The 18,868-nt window shown below is 46.3% G+C and overlaps 1 protein-coding gene across 1 annotated transcript in view; it reads left to right on the top strand.

Annotated features, from left to right (window-relative positions):
• The window catches only part of LOC140426083 (calcium-activated chloride channel regulator 1-like), an 82,661-nt gene that overhangs the window by 14,956 nt on the left and 48,837 nt on the right, over positions 1 to 18,868 (top strand). Inside the window, exons 3-4 of the mRNA XM_072510423.1 lie at positions 13,789 to 13,939; positions 18,237 to 18,342. Of these exons, the coding sequence (XP_072366524.1) occupies positions 13,789 to 13,939; positions 18,237 to 18,342 (257 nt within the window). The remainder of the gene's footprint in view (positions 1 to 13,788; positions 13,940 to 18,236; positions 18,343 to 18,868) is intronic.

The raw sequence follows: 18,868 nt of genomic DNA, 5'->3' as shown, positions 1-18,868 counted from the left end.
TGTGAAGGTTCAGTTAGGGCGCTTGAGAGTTACAAGTTAGTCAGGAAGGACCTAAAGAGAGAGCTAAGAAGAGCCAGGAGGGGACAATGGAAGTCCTTGGCAGGTAGGATCAAGGAAAACCCTAAAACGTTCTATAGGTATGTCAGGAATAAAAGAATGACTAGGGTAAGAGTAGGGCCAGTCAAGGACAGTATATGAAGTTGTGCGTGGAGTCCGAGGAGATAGGAGAGGTGCTAAATGAATATTTTTTGTCCGTATTCACACAGGAAAAAGACAATGTTGTCGAGGAGAATACTGAGATACAGGCTACTAGACTAGACGGGGTTGAGGTTCATAAGGAGGAGGTGTTAGCAATTCTGGAAAGTGTGAAAATAGATAAGTCCCCTGGGCCAGATGGGATTTATCCTAGGATTCACTGGGAAGCTAGGGAGGAGATTGCAGTGCCTTTGGCTTTGATCGTTATGTCGTCATTGTCTACAGCAATAGTGCCAGAAGACTGGAGGGTAGCAAATGTTGTCCCCTTGTTCAAGAAGGGGAGTAGAGACAACCCCGGTAACTATAGACCAGTGAGCCTTACTTCTGTTGTGGGCAAAGTCTTGGAAAGGATTAGAAGAGATAGGATTTATGATCACCTAGAAAGGAATAATTTGATTAGGGATAGTCAACACGGTTTTGTGAAGGGTAGGTCGTGCCTCACAAACCTTATTGAATTCTTTGAGAAGGTGACCAAACAGGTGGATGAGGGTAAAGCAGTTGATGTGGTGTATATGGATTTCAGTAAAGCGTTTGATAATGTTCCCCACGGTAGGATACTGCAGAAAATATGGAGGCATGGGATTGAGGGTGATTTAGCGGTTTGGATCAGAAATTGGCTAGCTGTAAGAAGACAGAGGGTCGTGGTTGATGGAAAATGTTCAGCCTGGAGTTCAGTTACTAGTGGTGTACCGCAAGGATCTGTTTTGGGGCCACTGCTGTTTGTCATTTTTATAAATGACCTGGAGGAGGGCGTAGAAGTCACTAAACTACACTAAAGTCGGTGGAGTTGTGGACAGTGTGGAAGGATGTTGCAGGTTGCAGAGGGACATAGATAAGATGCAGAGCTGGGCTGAGAATTGACAAATGGAGTTTAATGCAGAAAAGTGTGAGGTGATACATTTTGGAAGGAGTAACAGGAATACAGAGTACTGGGCTAATGGTAAGATTCTTGGTAGTGTGGATGAGCAGAGAGATCTCGGTGTCCATGTACATAGATCCCTGAAAGTTGCCACCCAGGCTGATAGGGTTGTTAAGAAGGCGTACGGTGTGTTAGCTTTTATTGGTAGAGGGGTGGAGTTTTGGAGCCATGAGGTCATGTTGCAGCTGTACAAAACTCTGGTGCGGCCGCATTTGGAGTATTGCGTGCAGTTCTGGTCGCCGCATTATAGGAAGGATGTGGAAGCATTGGAAAGGGTGCAGAGGAGATTTACCAGGTTGTGGCCTGGTATGGAGGGAAGATCTTATGAGGAAAGGCTGAGGGACTTGAGGCTGTTTTTGTTAGAGAGAAGAAGGTTAAGAGGAGACTTAATAGAGGCATACAAGATGATCAGTGGATTAGATAGGGTGGACAGTGAGAGTCTTTTCCCTTGGATGGTGATGGCTAGCACGAGGGGACATAGCTTTAAATTGAGGGGAGATAGATATAAGACAGATGTCAGAGGTAGGTTCTTTACTCAGAGAGTAGTAGGGGCATGGAATGCCCTGCCTGCAACGGTAGTGGACTCGTCAACATTAAGGGCATATAAATGGTCATTGGATAAACATATGGATGATAATGGAATAGTGTAGATGGGCTTTAGAGTGGTTTCACAGGTCAGCGCAACATTGAGGGCCCAAGGGCCTGTACTGCGCTGTAATGTTCTATTGTTCTATTAAACATCAGGGGCCTGGACAGGACATTTTCAGCCTGCATTCCAATTCTTTAACACTCTTGCAAGAATCCTTGGTTAAAGCACCTTTGTGCGTGGGCAACATGGGTGTGGCTGCGGTGGTCAGTCACATGGGTTGGTGGCTGGGTGAGAGTTTACAGTCAGAAAGTAGACTTAGGCATACAAAGAACAAAGAACAATACAGCACTGGAGCACGCCCTTCGGCCCTCCAAACCTGCGCCGATCACGTGTCCTATCTAGACCAACCTCCTGTATCCTTTTTTATCATGTGACTATCCAGATAAGTCTTAAAGGTCGCTAACTTATCTGCCTCAACCACCTCACTTGGCAGTGCATTCCAGGCCACCACACCCTCTGTGTAAAAAACATCACCCGCACATCTACACTGAACCTATCCCCTCTCACTTTGAAGTTGTGCCCCCTTGTAAATGTCATTTCTGCCCTGGGAAAAAGTCTCCAGCTGTTCACCGTATCTATACCCCTAATAATGTTATAAACTTCTATCAGGTCGCCCCTCAGCCTCCGTCTCTCTAGGAAGAACAATCCCAGTTTATTCAATCCCTCCTCATAGCTAATACCCTCCATACCAGGCACCATCCTGGTAAACCTTTTCTGTCCTTTCTCCAAAGCCTCCATGTCCTTCTGGTAGTGCGGTGACCAGAATTGGACACAGTATTCCAAATGTGGCCTAACCAACATTCTATAGAACTGCAACAAAATTTTTGAGCATTTATACTCAATACCCCGTTCTACAAAGACAATCATACCGTATGCGTTCTTTACCACCATTTCCACCGGTGTTGCCACTTTTGATAATCATCTTTTATTAGTGTCACAAGCAGGCTTACATTAACAACTGCAATGAAGCTACTGTGAACAGCCACTTGTCGTCACACTCCGGCGCCTGTTTGGGTGCACTGAGGGAGAATTCAGGAAGTCCAATTCACCTAATAGCGCGTCTTTCGGGACTTGTGGGAGGAAACCGGAGCGCCCGGAGGAAACCCATACAGACACGGGGAGAACGTGCAGACTCCGCACAGACAGTGACCCAAGCCGGGGATCGAACCTGGGACCCTGGAGCTATGAAGCAACAGTGCTAACCACTGTGCTACCATGCCGCCCTGTCGATCTATGGACCTGCACACCCAGATCTCCCTGTGGCTCTATGCTCCTGATGGTTCTGCCATTTATTTTATAGCTCCCACCTGAATTGGATCTACCAAATGCATCACCTCGCATTTGTCCGGGTTAAATTCCATCTGCCATTTCTCTGCCCAATTTTGCAGCCTATCTATATCCTGCTGTATTCTCTGACAATCTTCATCACTCTCCGCAACTCCTGCAATCTTAATATCATCCACAAACTTGCTAATCAGACCTGCTATGTTTTCTTCCAAGTCATTTATAAAGAGCAGAGGTCCCAGTACTGATCCCTGCGGAACATCACTAATTACAGACCTCCATTCGGAAAAATACCCTTCAACTGCTACCCTCTGTCTTCTATGGCCAAGCCAGTTCTGGATCCATCCAGCTAGTTCACCCCTGACCCCATGTGATCTAATCTTTTGCACCAGCCTGCTATGAGGGACCTTATCAAATGCTTTACTAAAGTCCATGTAGACAACATCCACAGCCCTTCCCCCGTAAATCATTTTTGTCACCTCCTCAAAATATTCAGTCAAATTATTGAGACATGACCTCCTTCGTACAAAACCATGCTGTCTGTTGCTAATAGGACCATTCAATTCCAAATGCGCATAGATCCCATCTCGGAAAATCTTTTCCAACAACTTCAATACCACTGACGTCAAGCTCACTGGCCTATAATTACCCAGATTATCCTTGCAACCCTTCTTAAATTATGGTACACAATTGGCTATCCTCCAATCCTCTGGGATCTCACCTGTGGCCAATGAGGACACAAAGATTTCTGTTAGAGGCCCAGGGATTTAATCTCTTGTCGCCCTCAGTAATCTGGGAGATGCCATCTGGCCCTGGGGATTTGTCTACCTTGATGCTTTTTAACACACCTACCACTTCCTCCCTCAAAATAACGACCTGTTCTAAAGTATTTACACATCCCTCTGAGGCACCACAAATCAACATGCTCCTCTCCTTTGTGAATACGAATGCAAAACACTCATTAAGGACCTCACCTACTTCCTCTGGTTCTACACATAATTTCCCTCCTTTGTCCTTAAGTGGACCAACTCTTTCTCTAGCTACCATCTTGTTCCTAATATACGTATAAAATGCCTTGGGATTCTCCGTAATCCTGTCTGCCAAATACATTTTGTGACCCTCCTCGCTCCCTGCTTGAGCTCGTTTCTACTTTCCTTCTATTCCTCAAGTGCTTCATCTGGTTTTTAGTTGCCTGCACCTCACGCATGCATCTTTTTTCTTTTTGACAATATTCTCATTTTCCCTGGTCATCCTGAATTCTGTCCTTCCTTTTTACCGGCACTTGCCTGTCCTGCACTCCCATCAGCTGCTCCTTAAAAGACTCCCACATGCCAAATGTGGATTTACCCTCAAACAGCCTTTCCCAAACAACAGCCTCCAATCCTGCCTAATCTGGCTATAGTTAGTCTTCCCCCAATTTAGCACCTTAACCCTAGGACAACACTTGTCCTTTTAGGGCAGCACGGTAGCATTGTGGCTAGCACAATTGCTTCACAGCTCCAGGGTCCCAGGTTTGATTCCGGCTTGGGTCACTGTCTGTGCGGAGTCTGCACGTCCTCCCCGTGTGTGCGTGGGTTTCCTCCGGGTGCTCCGGTTTCCTCCCACAGTCCAAAGATGTGCAGGTTAGGTGGATTGGCCATGATAAATTGCCCTTAGTGTCCAAAATTGCCCTTCGTGTTGGGTGGGGTTACTGGGTTATGGGGATAGGGTGGAGGTGTTGACCTTGGGTAGGGTGTTCTTTCCAAGAGCCGGTGCAGACTCGATGGGCCGAATGGCCTCCTTCTGCACTGTAAATTCTATGATTTTCCATGAGTGTCTGAAAGCTTACTTAATTGTGGTCACTTATCGCCACATGTTTCGTAGAATTTACATGCACAATGCTACCGTGCTGCCCATGTTCTCCCACTGCAACTTTGATGACCTGGCCGGGCCCGTTCCCTAGTACGAGGAATAGAGAGCATCATTTTAAAATTTGCGGACGATGCAAAACTCGGAAGTGTTGTCGACTCTGAGGAGGATAGTGATGAACCGCAAGAGGAATAGGTAGACGAGTGGCAGGTGAAATTTGATGCAGAGAACTGGAAATTGATTAATTTGGGCACTAAGAGTGTGGAGAGCCAATATATATAACAAAAGTTACAATCCTAAAGGGAACAGCAGATGGGTCTGGGCTGTACATGCACAAATCACCAAAGGTGGCAGGGCACAGTAGTTAGCACTGCTGCTTCACGGCGCCAGGGTCCCAGGTTCGATTCCCGCCTTGGGTCACTGTCTGTGCGGAGTCTGCACGTTCTCCCCGTGTCTGCGTGTGTTTCATCCGAAAGACATGCTGTTAGGTAATTTGGACATTCTGAATTCTCCCTCCGTGTACCCGAACAGGCGCCGGAATGTGGCGACTCGGGGATTTTCACAGTAACTTAATTGCGGTGTTAATGTAAGCCTACTTGTGACAATAAATATTATTTTTTAAAAAGAGTATTAAAAAGAACAGCTAATAAAGCATCTGGGATCCTGGGCTACATAAAGAGGGGGATATAAAGTACATAACAAAGTTCAGTTACATGGAGAAGCTGTTGTCCTTGGAAAAGTGAGGTTTAAGGGGAGATTTGGTGGGGGTATTCAAAAAGAGAAGATAGAGAGAAATTGTTCGCATTGGTGGAATAGTCAAGAACTAGCAAACACGTTTTAAAGTAACTGCCAAAAGAAACCCCAGCAGCAGAAGGAAAAGCACTTGCCTTACAAGTCTTATTGAATTCTTTGAGGAGGTGACCAAGCATGTGGATGAAGGTAAAGCAGTGGATGTAGTGTACATGGATTTTAGTAAGGCATTTGATAAGGTTCCCCATGGTAGGCTTATGCAGAAAGTAAGGAGGCATGGGATAGTGGGAATTTTGGCCAGTTGGATAACGAATTGGCTAACCGATAGAAGTCAGAGAGTTGTGGTGGATGGCAAATATTCAGCCTGGATCCCAGTTACCAGTGGCGTACCGCAGGGATCAGTTCTGGGTCCTCTGCTGTTTGTGATTTTCATTAATGACTTGGATGAGGGAGTTGAAGGGTGGGTCAGTAAATTTGCAGACGATACGAAGATTGGTGGAGTTGTGGATAGTAAGGAGGGCTGTTGTCGGCTGCAAAGAGACATAGATAGGATGCAGAGCTGGGCTGAGAAGTGGCAGATGGAGTTTAACCCTGAAAAGTGTGAGGTTGTCCATTTTGGAAGGACAAATATGAATGCGGAATACAGGGTTAACGGTAGAGTTCTTGGCAATATGGAGGAGCAGAGAGATCTTGGGGTCTATGTTCATACATCTTTGAAAGTTGCCACTCAAGTGGATAGAGCTGTGAAGAAGGCCTATGGTGTGCTCGCGTTCATTAACAGAGGGATTGAATTTAAGAGCCGTGAGGTGATGATGCAGCTGTACAAAACTTTGGTAAGGCCACATTTGGAGTACTGTGTACAGTTCTGGTCGCCTCATTTTAGGAAGGATGTGGAAGCTTTGGAAAAGGTGCAAAGAAGATTTACCAGGATGTTGCCTGGAATGGAGAGTAGGTCTTACGAGGATACGTTGAGGGTGCTAGGCCTTTTCTCATTAGAACAGAGAAGGATGAGGGACGACTTGATAGAGGTTTATAAGATGATCAGGGGAATAGATAGAGTAGACAGTCAGAGACTTTTCCCCCGGGTGGAACAAACCATTACAAGGGGACATAAATTTAAGGTGAATGGTGGAAGATATAGGGGGGATGTCAGAGGTAGGTTCTTTGCCCAGAGAGTAGTGGGGGCATGGAATGCACTGCCTGTGGAAGTAGTTGAGTCGGAAACATTAGGGACCTTCAAGCAGCTATTGGATAGGTACATGGATTACAGTAAAACGATATAGTGTAGATTTATTTGTTCTTAAGGGCAGCACGGTAGCATTGTAGATAGCACAATTGCTTCACAGCTCCAGGGTCCCAGGTTCGATTCCGGCTTGGGTCGCTGTCGGTGCGGAGTCTGCACGTCCTCCCCGTGTCTGCGTGGGTTTCCTCCGGGTGCTCCGGTTTCCTCCCACGGTCCAAAGATGTGCTGGTTGGGTGAATTGGCCAATGATAAATTGCCCTTAATGTCCAAAATTGCCCTTGGTGTTGGGTGGAGGTGTTGAGTTTGGGTAGGGTGCTCTTTCCAAGAGCCGGTGCAGACTCGAAGGGCCGAATGGCCTCCTTCTGCACTGTAAATTCAATGATAATCTCTGATTAATCGAGGACAAAGGTTCGGCACAACATCGTGGGCCGAAGGGCCTGTTCTGTGCTGTATTTTCTATGTTCTATGTTCTATGTTCTAGTGAGTGATTAGGAGCTGCAGTGGGCTGCTTGTGATCTGGGTGAAGGCAAATTAAAATATAGCTTTCAAAAGAGAAATATATAAGGAAACAAATATTTTCAGAGCTCCGGGGAAATGGCGGTGTGGGTTGCTGAGACGGGATGAGTTGCACGAGAGATTCAGCAGGGTTATGCCCAAAAGGGTTGTGAATCTATGGAATTCCTTGCCCAGTGAAGCAGTTGGGGCTCCTTCATTGAATGTTTTCAAGATAAAGATAGGTAGTTTTTTGAAGAATAAAGGGATTAAGCGTTATGGTGTTCGGGCCGGAAAGTGGATCTGAGTCCACAAAAGATCAGCCATGATCTCATTGAATGGCGGAGCAGGCTCGAGGGGCCAGATGGCCTACTCCTGCTTCTAGTTCTTATGTTCTTATGATGCGATGGGCAGAATTACCTCCTCCTTTGTTCCAATCGCCATTTTCTGTACAGATTTTTGGACAAATTTCTCAGAATATGAGCCATGTCCAATGCAGCCAACTATGGGGACACAACACTGCGGCTGCTGACTGTGTAATTAATCTATGACTGCCAAAACCATAATTAACTGGAACGTTTGCACTTTGGGAACGGAGGTCAAAGTTGTGGCAACAGTTTGGAAGAAGCTCCACAGAAGTTCAACCACAAGATCTGCCAGGATATTTACGTTTCTCATCACTCCTTAATTGTGTGTGAATGTGTGCGAGTGTGTGCATGTGCGAGTGTGTGCATGTGTTGTGCACGTGTGTGTATGTGTTGGGGTGTGTGTGCTGTGGTGTGTGTGAGTTGGGGTGTATGTGTGTGATGGGGTGAGCGTGTGAGTTAGAGTATGTGTGCTGGGGCATGTGTATAGGATGTGCGTGTGTGTGCACGTGTTGAATTTGTGTGTGTTGGATGTGTGTGTCTGTGTTGGATGTGTTTGCATGTTGGAGTATGGATGGGGAATGTGTGTGTGTTGGGGTGTAGGTGTTGGGTGTGTGTGTCTTCGGTTTGTGTGTGCTTCTAGGTGTGAGTGTGTCAGGGTGTGTCTCTACGTCTGAGTGCCTGTCTGTGTTGGGTATGTTGGGGTGTGTATGTGGGAATGTGTGTGTTTTAGGTGCGCGTATATGCATGTGGTTGTGTGAGTTGGTGTGTGTGTTTGTTCGGGGGATGTTTGTTGAGGGGCTTGTGTGTTCGATGAGTTTGTGTCGGTGTGTGTGCCGGTGTGTGTTGGGGTGTGCGTGTGTTTGCATGCGTGTTAGTGTGTGTCAGGTATGTGCTAGTGTGTGTCGGGTATGTGTTTGTGTGTGCATGCATGTGTGTAGGGTGTGTTTGTGTGTATGTTGGGGTGTGTGTTGGCATGTTTGTGTGTGCGTGTGTCAGAGGGTGTGTGTATTAGGTGTGTGCGTCTGTCCGGTGTGGGTGTGTTGAGGTATAGAACATAGAACAGTACAGCACAGTACAGGCCCTTCGGCCCACGATGTTGTGCCCAACTAGTCTGAAACTAAGATCAAATCAACCTACTCTTAATCATTCTAGTGCACTCCATATGCCTATCCAATAACCGCTTGAAAGTTCCTAAAGTGTCCGACTCCACTACCATAGCTGGGAGTGCATTCCACGCCCCAAGCACTCTCTGAGTAAAGAACCTACCTATGACATCCCTCCTATATCTTCCACCATGAACCTTATAGTTATGTCCCTTTGTAACAGCTACATCCACCCGAGGAAAAAGTCGCTGAACGTCCACTCTATCTATCCCTCTCATGTGTGTGTTTGTCAGGGCGACAGGGTGTGTGTGCATATTGGGGAGTGTGCGCGTATATGTTGCTTGTGTTTCTGTGTGTGTGTCAGGGTATCACGGTGTGTGTGTGTTGGTTGTTTTGAGATGTGTGTGCATGTTTGTCAGGGTGTGCATGTGCATTGGGTGTGCGTTTGTCTGTGTGTGCTGAGGTGTATGCATGTGTGTGTCAGGCTGTGTTGATATGTGTGTGTTGGGGTATGTGTGTGTGTGTTGGAATGTGATTGTGTGTATGTGTGCTGAGGTATGTATGTCAGGGTGTGTGAGTTAGGGTGTGTGTATTTGGTTGTGTTTGTGTGTGTTGGGTGCACTTGCATGCGTGCGTGTGATGAATGAAATAAATTTTATACAGATTGTACCTTATATATATCTGTTGCAGTAATGTTATTAGAAGTGTGGGTTAAGGTATATATTTGTTGCAGTAATATTATTAAAGAGCCTAGGTTAAGGCATCCAGACTCTGTGTCTGCTAAACCTGCAATTAAGATGTCATAAAAGTGAGATCATTATGAATTTTAACCATTTACTTGCTTCAAAAGAGATGTCGAAAGGAACTTTGTTATGATTGCTGGAGATTCCCTGGAGAGTAAATCATTTCAGACATTGTATTTAGACTTAGGTAAACTCGTCATGGGACATCTGAGTGGCATCGAGATGAGGTATCAATGGGAGGAGCGAGATCTGTAGCAAGCAGTTTTGGTTGTTGGATTTTTTAGTCTGACAAAGATCTCTTGCTCTCTCTCTCTCTCTCTCTCACTCGTTGGTGATAGAGAAGGTGTACGTTGGTAGTCAAAGTGTCTCCTTTTATTTTAAGAATTATTTAACTGTTAATTACATAGATGATTTGGAGTTGGGGATCAAGGGCAATGTGTCCAAGTTTGCAGACGACACTAAGATGAGTGGTAAAGCAAAAAGTGCAGAGGATACTGGAAGTCTGCAGAGGGATTTGGATAGGTTAAGTGAATGGGCTAGGGTCTAGCAGATGGAATACAATGTTGACAAATGTGAGGTTATCCATTTTGGTAGGAATAACAGCAAAAGGGATTATTATTTAAATGATAAAATATTAAAACATGCTGCTGTGCAGAGAGACCTGGGTGTGCTAGTGCATGAGTCGCAAAAGGTTGGTTTTCAGGTGCAACAGGTGATTAAGAAGGCAAATGGAATTTTGCCCTTCCTTGCTAGAGAGATGGAGTTTATGCTGCAAGTGTATAAGTTGTTAATGAGGCCACACCTGGAGTATTGTGTTCAGTTCTGGTCTCCTTACCTGAGAAAGGACGTACTGGCGCTGGAGGGTGTGCAGAGGAGATTCACTAGGTTAATCCCAGAGCTGAAGGGGTTGGATTACGAGGAGAGATTGAGTAGACTGGGACTGTACGCGTTGGAATTTAGAAGGATGACGTGGGATCTTATAGAAACATATAAAATTATGAAGGGAATAGATAGGATAGATGCGGGCAGGTTGTTTCCACTGGTGGGTGAAAGCAGAACTAAGGAGCACAGCTTCAAAATAAGGGGAAGTACATTTAGGACTGAGTTTAGGAGGAACTTCTTCACCCAAAGGGTTGTGAATGTATGGAATTCCTTGCCCAGTGAAGCAGTAGAGGCTCCTTCATTAAACGTTTTTAAGATAAAGATAGATAGTTTTTTGAAGAATAAAGGGATTAAGGGTTATGGGGTTCGGGCCGGAAAGTGGAGCTGAGTCCACAAAAGATCAGCCATGATCTCATTGAATGGCGGAGCAGGCTCGAGGGGGCAGATGGCCTACTCCTGCTCCTAGTTCTTATGTTCTAATTGAAAAGCTGTTTTCTGGGATTTTATTGTGGTTACTCCTGTGCTCCCTCCTGGAGCCAAATATCCTTTCCTCACATTTTACAAATTGAAAAATTGTTGGGGTTTCATCAGGTTCCCTAACATTTAAAAAAAATATACTTTTATTCTCCTCCTTTTTCACATTTTCATACAAATTTACATTCACCAGCAAACAATCAATGGTAACAAATACAATGTCAATCCCCTGGCCAACAGTTCCTCCCTCCCACCAACCCCCAAATAACCCTCAACATTTTAAATACAAACATCAAAGAAAAGGATTCAGGAAGCCACCATCCACCCATACATAGTCACCAACAACATACACATGTCCAAACATGCCCGAATATGGCCTCCAGAGGACCCGGCTCAATCCTCCAAGTACCACCTTCGAAATTACCCTGAATACTTCCCTCCAATATCCCCCCCCCCAACTTCGGACAGGACCAAAACATATGAACATGCTTTGCCCCCTAACCTACCCCCTAACCCACTACCCTGCAACGTTCACAAACATCCTCTACACCCTCAAAGAGTCGGCTCATCCTCGCTTTTGTGAGGGGCGCCTTATAGACCACCTTCAGCTGTATCAGCCCCAACCTCATGCACAAAGTTGAGGCATTTACCCCCCGGAGCACCTCACACCACAACCCCTCCTCCATGCTCTCTCCCAACTCTTCCTCCCACTTTGCTTTAATCCCCTCCAGCGGTGCCTTCTTTTAGAACATAGAACATAGAACAATACAGCGCAGTACAGGCCCTTCGGCCCACGATGTTGCACCGAAACAAAAGCCATCTAACCTACACTATGCCATTATCATCCATATGTTTATCCAATAAACTTTTAAATGCCCTCAATGTTGGTGAGTTCACTACTGTAGCAGGTAGGGCATTCCACGGCCTCACTACTCTTTGCGTAAAGAACCTACCTCTGACCTCTGTCCTATATCTATTACCCCTCAGTTTAAAGTTATGTCCCCTCGTGCCAGCCATATCCATCCGCGGGAGAAGGCTCTCACTGTCCACCCTATCCAACCCCCTGATCATTTTGAATGCCTCTATTAAGTCTCCTCTTTACCTTCTTCTCTCCAACGAAAACAACCTCAAGTCCATCAGCCTTTCCTCATAAGATTTTCCCTCCATACCAGGCAACATCCTGGTAAATCTCCTCTGCACCCGCTCCAAAGCCTCCACGTCCTTCCTATAATGCGGTGACCAGAACTGTACGCAATACTCCAAATGCGGCCGTACCAGAGTTCTGTACAGCTGCAACATGACCTCCCGACTCCGGAACTCAATCCCTCTACCAATAAAGGCCAACACTCCATAGGCCTTCTTCACAACCCTATCAACCTGGGTGGCAACTTTCAGGGATCTATGTACATGGACACCTAGATCCCTCTGCTCATCCACACTTTCAAGAACTTTACCATTAGCCAAATATTCCGCATTCCTGTTATTCCTTCCAAAGTGAATCACCTCACACTTCTCTACATTAAACTCCATTTGCCACCTCTCAGCCCAGCTCTGCAGCTTATCTATATCCCTCTGTAACCTGCTACATCCTTCCACACTATCGACAACACCACCGACTTTAGTATCGTCTGCAAATTTACTCACCCACCCTTCTGCTCCTTCCTCTAGGTCATTGATAAAAATGACAAACAGCAACGGCCCCAGTACAGATCCTTGTGGTACTCCACTTGTGACTGTACTCCATTCTGAACATTTCCCATCAACCACCACCCTCTGTCTTCTTTCAGCTAGCCAATTTCTGATCCACATCTCTAAATCACCCTCAATCCCCAGCCTCCGTATTTTTTGCAATAGCCTACCGTGGGGAACCTTATCAAACGCTTTGCTGAAATCCATATACACCACATCAACTGCTCTACCCTCGTCTACCTGTTCAGTCACCTTCTCAAAGAACTCAATAAGGTTTGTGAGGCATGACCTACCCTTCACAAAGCCATGCTGACTATCCCTGATCATATTATTCCTATCTAGATGATTATAAATCTTGTCTCTTATAATCCCCTCCAAGACTTTACCCACTACAGACGTGAGGCTCACCGGTCTATAGTTGCCGGGGTTGTCTCTGCTCCCCTTTTTGAACAAAGGGACCACATTTGCTGTCCTCCAGTCCTCTGGCACTATTCCTGTAGCCAATGATGACATAAAAATCAAAGCCAAAGGTCCAGCAATCTCTTCCCTGGCCTCCCAGAGAATCCTAGGATAAATCCCATCAGGTCCCGGGGACTTATCTATTTTCAGCCTGTCCAGAATTGCCAACACCTCTTCCCTACGTACCTCAATGCCATCTATTACATTAGCCTGGGGCTCAGCATTCTCCTCCACAACATTATCTTTTTCCTGAGTGAATACTGACAAAAAATATTCATTTAATATCTCGCCTATCTCTTCAGACTCCACACACAATTTCCCATCCCTGTCCTTGACTGGTCCTACTCTTTCCCTAGTCATTCGCTTATTCCTGACATACCTATAGAAAGCTTTTGGGTTTTCCTTGATCCTTCCTGCCAAATACTTCTCATGTCCCCTCCTTGCTCGTCTCTCTCAGAATCGCCTCATAAATCGCCGACAGCACCCCGTTCCGGTTTCCTAACATTAATTGGGGTGTGGTCCGGTACTGAAACATGCGTGTGTGTGTTTGTTGTGTGTGTGTGTATGCGTGCATGCACGAGCACAGGTGCAGTGATTCTCTCATGAAAATGTCTATTTGTCTTTCCCGAGGCTGATGTGATCATTGCTGAACCGTATCTTAAATATGGAGATGAACCGTACACTCAACAGTACGGTGGATGTGGAGAGAAGGGCCAGTATATTCACTTCACCCCAAACTTTATACGAAACAGCAGTCTGACCCAAATCTATGGCCCAAAAGGTAAATTACTTTAAGTGAGTTAACACCATTGTTGCTTGTTCTTTGTGTGCTGACTTCTGCCCACTTAGCGAGATGGGGGAAAAGATGGCAGGGTAGTGGCAATGTGTCATGCTAGTGATTCAGAGGCCTAGGCTAACGTGTGCTGTGGACACTGGTTCAAACCCTACCAGAGCAGCGGGTGGAATTTAAACCTAATAAACTATCTTCAGCCAGGACTGCTGAGTGGATGATCCACTTCGGCCTCCCCTGGAGGTCCCCAGTAGTTTGGGTGCCAGTCTTCAGCCAATTTGATTCACTTCATGTGATATCAGGAAACAGCTGACACTTTAACGGCTATCGCCCTGACAACAGTCCGCCAATAGAATTGAAGACCTTTGCTCCAGAACCTGCTGCGCCCCTAGCCAAGCTGTTCCACTACAACAATACTGTAGATGCTACACATTGGTTAACTGCTGTATAACTAGCACAACACTGGCATCTATCCGACAATGTGGAAAATTGCTCATGTATGTCCTATCCATAAATAATAATGGTAATAATCTTTATTGTCACAGGTAGGCTTACATTAACACTGCTATGAAGTTACTGTGAAAAGCCCCTAGTTGCCACATTCTGGCGCCTGTTCGGGTACACTGAGGGAGAATTCAGAATGTCCAATTCACCTGACAGCACGTCGCTTGGGACTTGTGGGAGGAAACCGGAGCACCCGGAAGAAACCCCCACAGATACGGGGAGAACGTGCAGACTCCGCACAGACAGTGATCCAACGAGAGAATCGAACCCGGGACCCTGGCGCTGTGAAGCAACAGTGCTAACCACTGTGCTACCGTGCCACCCAATAGGGCGGGAGACTCAGCTTGGGATAGGGCAGGGGACTGAGCTTGGGTAGGATGCTCTTTCAGAAGGTCGGTGCAGACTCGATGGGACAATAAGCCTCCGTTCTGCAGTGAGAGGCAGCATTGGGGGTCAAGGGATGGAACCTCGATGAGCCGCCCCTCGATCCACATCAGGAACGACATCAGGACGTTTGCTGCATGCAAGCAGGCAACCCAAAAGCTAAACTGCAGAAAATTGGTGAGATGATGTCAGGAAGTGGTCGGGAATCCAAACCGAAAGTGATTCTCTGTGTGGGCTCGGCCCGTTTGAGAGCCGCCTCAGATGTACTAGACAGCTAGATAAATATTGAAACTGAAAATCTTTAAAGGGCCACAAAGAATTTCATGTAAACAGCGGCCTGACCTGTGCGATTTGTGATGGGAAAGTCTCACTTTGAGCGTCTCAAGGAGAAACAGTGATCCTCTGATCCGAAGTTGCTGACTTATTTTCATTGACCCGTTTGGAGTAGTTTTTTTAAAAATGAACTACACGCGAATGGCCATGACTGGGTATCAAATGCTGGCGGCTGTCCTAGCATTGGCCATTCAGGAATGTCTCATCTGGGCGCACGCCACCTACTGGGTGGCATTCGTGGGTATCCAGGCCAATTACATCCCGAGGCCTGCAATGAGCTGCCCACTAGTTGAGGTCGGAGTTCAGAGAAGGATTCTTAGCACCCCCTTAGTGCTTTTGGGGTGGGGCAAAATCGCAATCTACTGACCCCGAACAGGAAAGTTCAAGCCCCCCCCCTCCCCCGCTCTCATCTCCCTCTCCCCCTCCTCCCCACCTCCCCCCCGCCGCTCCTCTCCCTCCCGCAACCCTGTCCTGGGTGGGGAAGGCAGAACACCAGGCAGGGAGGGTGGGGCACAGTCTCAGATTGAGGAGTTGGCCATTTTGGGACTGACTTGAGGAGTAGTTCCTTCGCTCACAGGGTTTGTGAACCTTCAGCGCATCTCTACCCCAAAGAGCAGTGGGATGCTCCGTCGATGAGTACATTGAAGACAGATCAGGTTTTTAGACACAAAGGGCAGGTCAAAACAATATAGCCAATTACTGCCCCATTAGTTTAGTCTTGATTATCAGCAAAGTGATGGAGGGGTCATCAACACCACTATTAAGCAGCATCTACTCAGGAATAACCTCAGTTTGAGTTCCACCAGGGCCACTCAATTCCTGACCGCATTAAAGCCTTCGTCCATACATGGCCAAAGGAGTCGAAATCAAGAGATGAGATGAGAATGACTGCCCTTGACATCAAGACAGGAGTGTGGCATCAAGGGGTCCTTGCAAAACAGGACTGAATGGGAATATGTGGGAAAACTCTCCACTGACTGGAGTCATACCTGCATAAAGGAAGATGGTTGTGATTGTTGGAAGTCAATCATCTCAGTCCCAAGGCATCACTGCAGGTGTTCTTCAGGGTAGGGTCCTAGGCCCAACAACGTAAGAAGTTTTATCAATGATTTTGCCTCCATCATAAGGTCAGAAATAGAGATATCTGCACAATATTCAGCACAATCCGCGACTCCTCAGATATTGAAACAGTTTGTCCATTGAAACAGTTTGTGTCCATTTGCAGTAAGACCTAAACAGCATTCAGGCTTGGGCAGATAGGTGGCTCAGAAATGCCAGGCAGTGCCCATTTCCAACAATAGGGCATCAAATGCGTGGGTTTCCTCCGGGTGCTCCGGTTTCCTCCCACAATCCCAAGATGTGCAGGTTAGGTGGATTGGCCATGCAAAAATTGCCCTTAGGTTAGGTGGGGTTGCTGGGTTACGGGGTAAGGGTAGAAGTGTGGGCTTAAGTAGGGTGCTCTTTCCAAGAGCCGGTGCAGACTCGATTGGCCAAATAGCACAAATCTGCACTGTGAATTCTATGATTCTAAACCATTCCCCCTTGACATTCAATGGCATTATGATTGCTGAAGTCCCCACTATCAACCTGCATAGGTGTTACCATTGCTCAGGAACTGAACTGGACCAGCCATGTGAATACTGCAGCTCCAAGAGCAGGTCTGAGGCTACGAATTCTGCAGTCAGTAACTCACCTCCTGATTCCCCAGAGATTGTCCACCATCTACAAGGCACAAGTCAGGAGTGTGATTACATACTCATCCCTTGCCTGGTTGAGTGAGATTCCAACAACACTCAAGAATTAGGCACCCTCCAGGGCAGAGAAGCATGCTTGATTAGCACCCCATCCACAAACATTCTTTCCCTACACCACTGATGCAGAATGGCAGCAGTGTGTACTATCTACAAGGTGCATTGCAGGAAATCACCAAGGCTCCTTAAGGAAGCACCCTCCAAACCCGTGATTGGTAGCAGCTAGAAGGACAGGGGAAGCAGACACATGGGAACACCACCACCTGCAAGTTCCCCTCCAAGCCACACACCATCCTTACTTGGAAATATATCGCTGTTCCTTCACTGTCACTGGGTTAAAATCCCGGAACTCCCTCCCTAACAGCACTGTGGGTGTACCTACACCACATGGACTGCAGCGGTTCAAGACAGCAGCTCAGCATCAACCTCTCAAGGGTAATTGGGGAAGGGCAATAAATGTTGGCCTAGACAGTGATACCCACATCCTGTGAATGAATAAATAAGAAAAAAGACCATCTTCCCACTTGATGACCCTGAAGATGATGAATTTGAGTGCAGTGGTTTCTATGACAACAAACAAAGGAGGTAAAATTAAGACAAAATTGTGAGTATGTGGCTTTGGTGAAAGAATTAACAGCAATGTTACCAATTCATAGATTCATAGAATTTACAGTGCAGAAGGAGGCCATTCGGCCCATCGAGTCTGCACCGGCTCTTGGAAAGAGCACCCTACCCAAGGTCAACACCTCCACCCTATCCCCATAACCCAGTAACCCCACCCAACACTAAGGACAATTTTGGACACTAAGGACAATTTATCATGGCCAATCCACCTAACCTGCACATCTTTGGACTGTGGGAGGAAACCGGAGCACCCGGAGGAAACCCACGCACACACGGGAGGATGTGCAGACTCCGCACAGACAGTGACCCAAGCCGGAATCGAACCCAGGACCCTGGAGCTGTGAAGCAATTGTGCTATCCACAATGCTACCGTGCTGCCCCGTGGAACAATATATTTTTAATTAGGTCCTTTCCCATCAGGTCAATCGATACTACATCAGCTAAACCCTTGCCCAGACTAATTCTAACCAATACTCAGAAACATTGTGACAGAAATCAATACCACCACTAACATGGGAAAGAGAATTGATCATTCTGCGATACCACAAATTAACTTCACACCACTGAGGGTAGTTTACATACGAGTGGAAAATGCCAATATTTAATATATCCCAAGAACCAGTTCTATATATATCTCACAGAAAGTGACAGCATTGGTCTCACTTTAAACAAAAGGGCTTCTGTTTCTACAGAGAAAGTTTTTGTTCATGAATGGGCCCATCTTCAATGGGGAGTTTTTGATGAATATAATCAGCTGGTGCCTTACTATTTATCTAATGGAAAGTATGAAGCAACAAGGTAGGTCCATTCTGATTGTCACTGAAAAATGTAATTTCTAGATAAAAGTATGATATCCAAGCAATACCTTTCTGTTCTTGTGATCTGCTGTGGTAAATGTATTGGCACAATTAAGGCAGCAAATTGTTCAGGCAGCTTTCTGGTGTTGCTATCTCATGGACGGGAAAGGACTCGTGTTTCTGCCAACAACTGTCATCAACGGTGGTTACCTCATCTCTGGATCTGTAAAGATTTAATCACCTGCTAATGGTCGCATTCCAAGCATTTTTTGGCATCTTTGAATTTGTCTATATATGTGTTTCTGGAACATACCTCTTCATTCACCTGAGGAAGGAGCAGCGCTCCGAAAGCTAGTGACATCGAAACAAACCTGTTGGACTTTAACTTGGTGTTGTAAGACTTCGTACTGTGCTCACCCCAGTCCAACGCCAGCATCTCCACATCAAAGGTGGTGAGGTTCTTCCTAGCCACATTGACTCATACCCATTATAAATTGTGCAATGTAGGCTATCCAGGTATAGAGTAC

The sequence above is a fragment of the Scyliorhinus torazame genome, chromosome 7 (assembly GCF_047496885.1).
Source record: "Scyliorhinus torazame isolate Kashiwa2021f chromosome 7, sScyTor2.1, whole genome shotgun sequence".
NCBI classification, from domain to species: Eukaryota; Metazoa; Chordata; class Chondrichthyes; order Carcharhiniformes; family Scyliorhinidae; genus Scyliorhinus; species Scyliorhinus torazame.
Note: the sequence above shows the minus strand (reverse complement) of the source record. Positions and strands in the feature narration are given on the sequence as shown.